Source organism: Engraulis encrasicolus, chromosome 8 (genome assembly GCF_034702125.1).
Source record: "Engraulis encrasicolus isolate BLACKSEA-1 chromosome 8, IST_EnEncr_1.0, whole genome shotgun sequence".
NCBI classification, from domain to species: Eukaryota; Metazoa; Chordata; class Actinopteri; order Clupeiformes; family Engraulidae; genus Engraulis; species Engraulis encrasicolus.
In genome coordinates, this window is record NC_085864.1 from 19,802,255 (window position 1) to 19,812,254 (window position 10,000).

The 10,000-nt window shown below is 42.8% G+C and overlaps 1 protein-coding gene across 1 annotated transcript in view; it reads left to right on the forward strand.

Annotated features, from left to right (window-relative positions):
* LOC134453569 (serine/threonine-protein kinase DCLK1-like) overlaps window positions 1–10,000 on the forward strand; it is a 97,762-nt gene that overhangs the window by 76,837 nt on the left and 10,925 nt on the right. The window contains exons 10-13 of the mRNA XM_063204347.1: window positions 1,586–1,719; window positions 2,195–2,272; window positions 2,952–3,048; window positions 3,810–3,890. Of these exons, the coding sequence (XP_063060417.1) occupies window positions 1,586–1,719; window positions 2,195–2,272; window positions 2,952–3,048; window positions 3,810–3,890 (390 nt within the window). The remainder of the gene's footprint in view (window positions 1–1,585; window positions 1,720–2,194; window positions 2,273–2,951; window positions 3,049–3,809; window positions 3,891–10,000) is intronic.

Sequence of the window (10,000 nt, forward strand, 5' to 3'; positions counted from 1 at the left end):
ACACTCAGTGAGGGGCCGCATGTGGCCCCCGGGCCTCCAGTTGCACATCCCTGTGTTAGAAGAAGAGTGTACCTGCCTCTGTTTCCCCCTCATGTTCTCCAGTAACTCTTAACCTCCACCCTTGTTCTTGCTTTCTCCACCTGCTGCTCTGCTTCCTCTAATTTTCTCCATTATCCTGACATTACAGTAGTCCCCAACCTTCTGTCTGTCTCTCTCTCTCTCTCTCTCTCTCTGTCTCTCTGTCTCTCTGTCTCTCTGTCTGTCTCTATCTCTCTCTCTCTCTCTCTCTCTCTCTCTCTCTCTCTCTCTCTCTCTCTCTCTCTCTCTCTCTCTCTCTCTCTCTCCTGCCTCATCATCTGTCTGTGTCTATTTTTTTTTCTTTTTTATCTTCTCGATTACTTTGACCTACAGCAGTCCCCAACCGTTTCTCCCCCTTCTGTCTCTGTCTCTGTCTCTGTCTCTGTCTCTGTCTCTGTCTCTGTCTCTGTCTCTGTCTCTGTCTCTGTCTCTGTCTCTGTCTCTGTCTCTGTCTCTGTCTCTGTCTGTGTCTCTGTCTCTCTCTCTCTCTCTCTCTCTCTCTCTCTCTCTCTCTCTCTCTCTCTCTTTCTCTCTATCTCCCTCTCTCCCTCTCGCTGTCTCTCTCCTGCTCCATCATCTCTGTCTTTCCGTTTTTTCCTCTCTCAATGAGGCCCTGTCTCAAACTCTCCTCCTCTTGCTAATGCTTTTTCAAGTCTGTCTGTCTCTCTGTCTAGCTTTCTCTCGCTTTCTCTCTCTCTCTCTCTCTCTCTCTCTCTCTCTCTCTCTCTCTCTCTCTCTCTCTCTCTCCCTCTCTCTCTCTCTCTCCCTCTCTTTCTCTCTGCCTCTGTCTCTGTCTCTCTCCCTCACTCCATCTCTCTCTCTCTCTCTCTCTCTCTCTCTGTTGCAGCAGGTAATGGCTTTTGGGGGTAGTGAGTCTTTTTTTACCCTCCACTCCCGCAGCTCCCCCAGATAGGGTTGTTCGGTCTCACTGCAGATGTTATGCAACCTCTTCAGAACTTCCCAAGGGAAGTGTGTGTGTGTGTGCGTGTGCGTGTGCGTGTGCGTGTGCGTGTGCGTGTGTGTGTGTGTTTGTGTGTGTGTGTGTGTGTGTCACAATACAAATGATTCTCATCCTCACCCAATTGCTTGCTGTGCATTCACTGTTTCAATGTGTTTGAAACAGTATGTTTTTGACACTGTCTTTTTATGCCTTCATTTGTTAGGACAGTGTGGGATAGTGGCAGGGAGAGAGGAATTGAACCCTGGTGGAACAGTTAATGCCCCAACCACTTTTAGCCATGCCTGGCTCCACAGTCACCGGCTTTTAACTTTATCTCTTCCTCTTCTCTCTGTGTGTGTGTGTGTGTGTGTGTGTGTGTGACTGTATGTTTCTTTCTGTCTGTCTGTCTGTCTCTCTGTATGAATGCATATACTGTATGCATGTATGTGTACATCTGTGTGTGTGTGTGTGTGTGTGTGTGTGTGTGTGTGTGTGTGTGTGTGTGTGTGTGTGTGTGTGTGTGTGTGTGTGTGTGTGTGTGTGTGTGTGTGTGTGTGTGTGTTCCAGGTGTATGAGCATCTGGACGGTAGCAAGTCTCTGAAGCTGGGGGATTTCGGCTTGGCCACTGTAGTAGACGGCCCCCTCCACACGGTCTGTGGAACGCCCACATATGTAGCACCCGAGATCATCGCAGAGACTGGGTGAGTCATACACACGCACAATGCACATACTGTACACTTAAACACACACACACACACACACACACACACACACACACACACACACACACACACACACACACACACACACACACACACACACACACACACACTTGCATGCTTACAGTAATGGAAGAGACATACAGAAAACCTGTGTGCAACCCCCCATCCCCCCCCCCCCACACACACACACACATGCACATACTGTACACTTATACAAAAACACACACACACACACACACACACACACACACACACACACACACACACACACACACACACACACACACACACACACACACACACACACACACACACACACACACAGACACACACAGACACACACACACACACACCATCTTTCTTATACTATACTTGTGGAGTTTGATGCGTTTATTCATGGTGTTTATAAAACCAGTGTTAAATGACTGTTCTCACGTCTCTCTCTCCTCTCCAGATATGGTTTGAAGGTAGACATCTGGGCAGCCGGAGTGATCACATATATCCTCCTCTGTGGATTTCCTCCATTCCGTGGGTATGTTATGCGTCCATGCACTGCACTGTATATGAACCCATAAGTGTTCCTAAACGCAGTCAAGAGTATCACAAGTTCAGCCAGCCTTACATAAGCACTCTCCAGTCTCCACACATCTCAATACATTTGCATATTGTACTGTACATTATATCATTATGTAGAATAATTTAGCTGTTAAGATATTCAAGTTCAAGTGCTTTTATTTGTCACATACATATTACATGAGTGAAATAATGAAGGGGTCACCAGCTCTGCATCCAGAAGAAGTCAAATAAATAGAAATAAGAAATACGTAATGAAAAGTTATTTTACATTTTCTGTGATATATTTATCATTCTGTGAGTCCATCAAGGAAAACACTTCTGTCATCCCAGCACTCAATTTTGGCAAAATCTGTGATACTGCAACAACAAGTGATTAACAAGGGTCCGTGTTCATTTATACTCTGAGAGCAGGCTGGAGAATCAAATAGCAGATTTTTTTTTTTTTTTTTTTTTTTTTTTTTACTTTTAAACGTTTTAAAAACGTTTTTAACTTCTACGTTTAGGGACCTTTAGCACAAAAAAGCTTTTCATATGACAATATTAACAATATTATAGTATGCCAATAAATACCTTGCAGTATCCTTGCAGCATATGTGCAGCATGATCTTCAGTGCTGTTCCCTCTCTCGTCCACAGGAGTGCAGATGACCAGGAGGTCCTGTTTGACCAGATCATGATGGGCCAGCTGGACTTCCCCATGCCCTACTGGGATCACATCTCAGACACAGCCAAGGTCAGCGCAGCTCACATCTCAATAGTGGTGTGCATTGGCACTGCCCTCGGGATTCAATTCGGTTCGGGAGGATTCGATTCGATTCAATTTTACGATGCATTGCAATGCATTATATTTCTACTGAAAACAAAGCAAATGTTTCATCAGTCATGATGAGGCAACACAAGTAGTCAGATACTGAGCAACATTTTATTGGCTGTTTTCTGTATCAGTCTTGCAGTTTTCAGTGCTTTGAAGTGACTTTATTTAATTTAACATTGATTTGCTCCTGAAGTATCCACGGAAGTAATTGAAACTTGCTGCATCGATTCTGGAACTTGCCGTATTGAATTGAATTGTCCATGCCCCGTATTGCATTGCATTGCCAAATTGATTATTGTTGACACCACTTTATTAACAAAAAAATTGGGGGGGGGGGGGGGGGGGACTTTATTGAACAGGACAGTATGAGAGGAGACATCAAAGTCATGTGAGAGAGAGACAGAGTAGGATCAGGAAGCGATCTCCGGGCGAAATCAAAGTACCGGTAGTTCTGTGGCATAACAGTCAATGCCCTAGCCGTCAGAGCCACAACCGAGGCCAACATTTGCTTTTTTATATCTGAACATGGTCATAGCCATCTACTTTCTTCTCTTCTCTTCTCTTCTCTTCTCTTCTCTTCTCTTCTCTTCTCTTCTCTTCTCTTCTCTTCTCTTCTCTTCTCTTCTCTTCTCTCCTCTCCTCTCCTCTCCTCTCCTCTTCTCCTCTCTTCTCCTCCACAGGAGTTGATCTCCTTCATGCTGCAGGTGGAGGTGGAGCAGCGCTACTCTGCACTGCAGGTGCTCGAGCACCCCTGGGTCAACGTAAGTCTACCGCATCAGCTGATATGTATACGCACACACACACACACACACACACACACACACACACACACACACACACACACACACACACACACACACACACACACACACACACACACAAAAACACTGTTTTGGGAGACTCTGACTTGTTTGTCTAGTTTTGTAACAGGGATGATGCATGTTTTGGGCAGATCTAAAATTGGCTCCCTGCCTCGGTGTGTCATCCACTTAACTAGAGGCAGTGCAGTGTGCCAGCAAGCATGAAGGGCAGTTATGTAATCTGGCTCTTCTTTTCTTTTCTTTTTTTTACCCTTCTTTACTAGAGATAGGGTAGGGCTGTGCAATGTATCGAATTTATACCGTGATAGCAATATTGCTGTCAAACAATATCAAATTTCATAATAAGCTTATCAATTTGAAACAATATTTTTGTCATTTGTCTATACTGCCAAAAGGTATGTTATGCTAAGCGCAATACATTCCCCTCCGTTTGAGCCATTACGAGCACAGAGCAGACATACTACCCAAAACTCATGCAGAACACCACTGTTAGTGGGGTCGTAATAGGCTCAGTCATTTCAAATTGATGTTAAAGTTTGGTTTTCACTTCCAAGTTGAAGTTTATGGTCTATAGAACAATTTGAGTTCGAGTGTCAAACACACAGATAACAAAATGGCCTGCGGGGGGCGCTCTAAAATATATAAACTGCTATAACTTTTTATTAGTTTAACCAAATTTAACATATGAGGTATGTATGGATTCAGCATGAAGATGAGAAATTGGTGGGATAAATAGTTGGTTACCAGATTAAAGACACAATATGTAATAAACACAGTTTTAGCCAATGGACAGCTAAATCCGGGCTTTTTTAAGATAAAGGGTGGAAATGCCCTCCAAGTTGCTATGAAACATAATTTATTGTTACAAATTATTGTAAATAAAGCCTGGGTTATCACTTAACTTGATTTGTTCAGAATATCCCTGAATCACACATATACTTAGGATACATATACACAAATATAGCTGCATAAAGCCTATGTGATATTTAGGACCCAACTTGCAACTTTGAGTTTATGAATTTAGGATCATGAGTACCAGCTTTTTTTCAATCAAGCCATCATTTTATTCACAACTTAAACACTTTATATCTGGAATAAAGTAAATCAATAATAATAATAATAGTAATAATAATAGTAATAATAATGATGATGATGATGATGATGATAAATAACTATGACAGAGAACAGATGCAAAAACAGTCAGTGGTCAGTCTTAGAAATTGTATGTGCACTTGCACAGATGTGTGCACTTTAACTCTGCCTTCATGCACTTGCACCGAGATCTGGCAGGTCTATTTGTACAAGTACTAGTACAGCTGCACTTCACCTCTAGTTGGAAAACATCTTTGGCAACGGCATCTTTGGTAGTGTAGTCCAAATCTGGGAACTGTTCATTTGTTACCAGATTGGCAGGCATTTCTGGCAAATGCAGATAATAAGAACGGTTTTCATTCCTGTCAACTACGCTGGTAACAAATGGACAGTTCCCAGAGCAGATGATTGTGTCTACCATGTATGAAATAGTCCTATAGTATTATTTAGTATGCTTGCCAAAGGCCTCTGCTTGCCCCCAGCAAGCATGCTAATTGTTCTCCAACAGTTTATTTAGTATGCTTGCAGGAAAGCATATTAATTGTTCATCAACAGTTATATATATAACAATTATTCTACATTTTTCCATTCACCTCGGCATATGGGAATCGCCATTCATTAGTACGGCGGCTTTGAATCGTTGCAGCGTTCGAGATAGAGACACGGTTCGAGTGCCAAAACGAACAGCTCGAAAAGGTCTCAGGGTGGAGTATTTTTCGCTGGCCTACCCCCTTTCATTCGTTCACCAGACTTGTTTTTCCCCAGTTTTCTCTCTGTTTTCCTTCTCATTGAAATGAATGGTAGAATGGTCAAGATGATAATGTCACAAACTGTGGCAGTTAAAGTGAGAGGTGACCTGTCCTGGGGTTTTTGTATCAACTAGGTAAAGGCATTGTCAGAGAGGTATTGGCTCTGAATACAAACTGTGTGAATATCATAAGCCAACTCTTAAAAATGTTACAAAGAGAGCAGTTTTAAAATCCCTATGATGTGACCCCATTCACTTACAAAAAAAATGTGTGAACAGCTCAGCGCATAGGCCTGAATATGTCCATTTTTTGACTGAACCATTTGGCCAAGAAAAGTGATCTCAGCTTTGACATGAAGAGCAGGTTTGTGCCATTTGTGTGTCAATATCATCAAAACTTTTGGAGATATGACAGCGTAAAAATAAGACTGCACATATTACTCAGCTATTGACTGCCAAACTGTCACCTTTAGAATCTTCAGTCATACACACACACACACACACACACACACACACACATGCAGCCTTTTAGAACTTTAGACCTCTGCTGTCAGTAAGTGGCAGTGGCCTACTGGGTAGGGTGTTGGTCTGTCAGAGGGTTGCAGGTTTGAATCCCACCCTTACCTCTCCCTACCCACCCATTGCTGAAAGGCACCTGAAGCATCTCCATACATGCACGCACACACACGCACACGCACACACACACACACACATCTCTCTCTCTCTCTCTCGCACAGAGACACACACACACACACACACACACACACACACACACACACACACACACACACACACACACACACACACACACACACACACACACACACACACACACACACCTCTATCTCTTTCCCTCGTGTTTCTGTGTGTGTATACAACAGCTCTGTGTGTGTGCATAATCCGCAAGCATACTAATAGCATTGTCCCTCCGGAAATGCAGTCTTATTATTAAGCGGGCTTGCGGAGCAAGGACCATGCAGAGCATGGCCCTTGCAGAGCAAGGCCCGATTCTAGTAATCTCTAAGTCCTGTTTCTTATTAAGCGGGCTTGCGGAGCAAGGACCATGCAGAGCATGGCCCTTGCAGAGCAAGGCCCGTTTATAGTAATCTCTAAGTCCTGTTTCATTATTATTAAGCGGGCTTGCGGAGCAAGGACCATGCAGAGCATGGCCCTTGCAGAGCAAGGCCCGTTTATAGTAATCTCTAAGTCCTGTTTTATTATTATTAAGCGGGCTTGCGGCCCGATTATAGTAATCTCTAAGTCCTGTTTTATTATTATTGGTCTTGTGCAGGGGCAGTAAAAATAGAAAATGGATCTCTTCCTAGGCCTTTCGAGATAGAGACACCGTTCAAACACTAAAACGACCGGCTCGGCTTGGAGATCGCGTACAGTTATAGGCTTCTCCGTGTCTCTTGTCGTTTTCCCGTTTTTGGCGATTTAGTGAAAGCCTGGGTCCCCATTCAAAACCATGGTGGAACCTTCATGAACGACAGTTCCGCCACTCTAGAGATTAGAGTGTAGGAGGCTTTTTCGGTCATAAAACATCAACACTTTCACCTAGAAGTTTAGTTGACGCGTTGTTAGCGAGCTCTATGGGATGTCTCCAAATTGTCAAAGTTTCATCTCCCAACTCCCAATACTTTTTAAATGGCAGGTTTGTAAAAAAAACAGGCCTGGCTCTATGGAGAATCCCAGTCTTTCGAAAAGTGCATTTTTCAAGAGATCAGCGCATGTCCCACACGGAGGTCCATTTGTGCCTGAAAAATGTAACCTATAAACTTCATTCAAAGACTGTTAGAGAGATCACAAGCATGACTCCGATCTGTGAAAAGGACACGTGCCAACTCCTTTTAGTTTTTTTACAACGATGTTGTAAAGACAAAAAACTCATTCTCATTTTCTCCCCAGTTTAGAGCTCAATACTAACTGTCTTTCAGTCAATCACAACAGGTGCAGCCAGTGAAGGGTTCGATTTCAACTGTCACTGTCTCAAGATTCTATTCTTAAAGAGCAGGTGCGAGCAACCATTCTAGAAGTCTATTGTTCAGCTCTGCAATGCAATGTCATATAGTCTTGCTGGACTATGCATGACAATTAGCTGCTTGGCTTAGTGGTAATGCATGCCGCTGCATTAGGGATATGGAGGTTGAGGTTCAAATCCCACCCAAAGCCATGTTGATTTTCTAATTTATATCATATGCAGCGTTCCTTGGCCGACTTAAAATGCCATGTATATCATTTAGTATGGATGGCAAATGTGCTGAATTACAGATATTGAGGTTGGGGGTTCGAAACCCAGTCAAAGCCATGTTGATTTTCAAAATTATATCATATGCAGTGTTCCTTGGCCAACTTAAAATACCATGTAGCCTATGTCATTTAGTATGCATGGCAAATGTGCTGGATTACAGATATGGAGGTTGGGGGTTCGAATCCCAGTCAAAGCCATGTTGATTTTCAAAATGATATCATATGCAGTGTTCCTTGGCCAACTTAAAATGCCATGTATGTCATTTAGTATGAATGGCAAATGTGCTGAATTAGGGATATGGGGGTTGGAGGTTCGAACCCCAGTCGAAGCCATGTTGATTTTCAAAATGATATCATATGCAGTGTTCCTTAGCCAACTTCAAATATCATGTATTATATGTCATTTAATATCAATGGCAAAGGGGTTGGATTACAGATATGGAGGTTGTGAGTTCGAATCCCGCTCGAAGCCATGTTGATTTTCAAAATTATATCATATGCAGTGTTCCTTAGCCAACTTAAAATACCATGTATGTCATTTAGTATATCCCCAAAACGCAGAGCTACAACACTTTCAAGATGGCTGAATCCAAGATGGCTGAATTGTTTGGCCCATAACTTCTGACTGGGTGGATGGAGTTTTTCCAAGATTTCTTTTAGCTTTGTTTTCTCAATAGTACTTTGTTTCATCTCTGCCCCCAAAGGCAAGCCCGCTTCCAGCATTTTCTGTGAGAATGCATTTCTAGTTATTATTATTATTATTTTATTAGGGCCCGAGCACCGAAGGCGCGAGGCCCTATTGTTCTTGCTCGGATTATTATTATTATTATTTTTCTTTTTCATCCACGTTTGGGCTGCCCATTTTGTCTGGGAAGCACTTGGTGACTTGCCCTTTTGCATGTTGATCGGACATGATGACCGCTACTCAGAACCGGAAGCTTGGGTCGGGGTGGAGCAAGGGGACGAAGACACGCCCCCTAACGTGTGCGGGGCGCGGGGCAGAGGCCAACATATAGTTTGAGCTACGGACTCGAAATTTTTTGGGGGTGTGTATCTCACTAAGACGAACCAAAAAGGTAATACGATGCCATGGCCACGCCCAACAGGAAGTGAGATAATTGGACTTGAAGTTGAACTTTTCACATACGATGGAAATTGACACACCATGGAATTTGAAACACTCCTCATAAACCGTGCAACCAATATGTCCAATTTTCGGTGTATATGATCTCAAGATATAGCAGATGAATAGTTGCGAACGATTTTTTGATACGTTGTAAGAAAACAAGATGGCGGCTTGATGAACATTGATGACTGTTAGGCACTTTTTGAGGAGGTTGCCATGTGTTACTTCGAAATTTACTTGACACACTTGTTCAATAGGGTGACATGAACAACTCCAACAAAGCCCCGCCCCTAACTCAACCCAGGGGCTCTGTAGCGCCCCCTAGCGGATAGACCTATGGGTCGGGGGAGGCGTAAAGTAAAAGCTATGGACTTAGAATTTTATTTGGATGTGTATCTCACTAAGACAAACATGGATGTGTATCTCACTAAGACAAACAAAAAATGTCACACAATACCATGGCCACACCCAACAGGAAGTGAGATAATCGGACCTACTTTAAAACAGGAAGTTGGCCCCCATTTCATTTTGCAGTGTTTTTAAACGGTGTAAACGCACATGTCTATTCATACAATGAATACTAACTTTTTTATATGCCTGAAATAGCAATCTGGTGTAGCGCCACCATGTGGTAGGCAAAGGAACTGCAGGAAAAATTGAATTCTTTAATATTTTTAATATCTTGTGAACCGGACCTCATAAAGACTCCATTTTTCTTTTGGGGAGGTCATAGCAACATGACAATCATGCTAATGATAAATTGCTAACGGTAGCAATGCTAATTTAATTTCCTTCAATATCTCGTGAACCAAATGTCGTAGAGACTCCATTTTT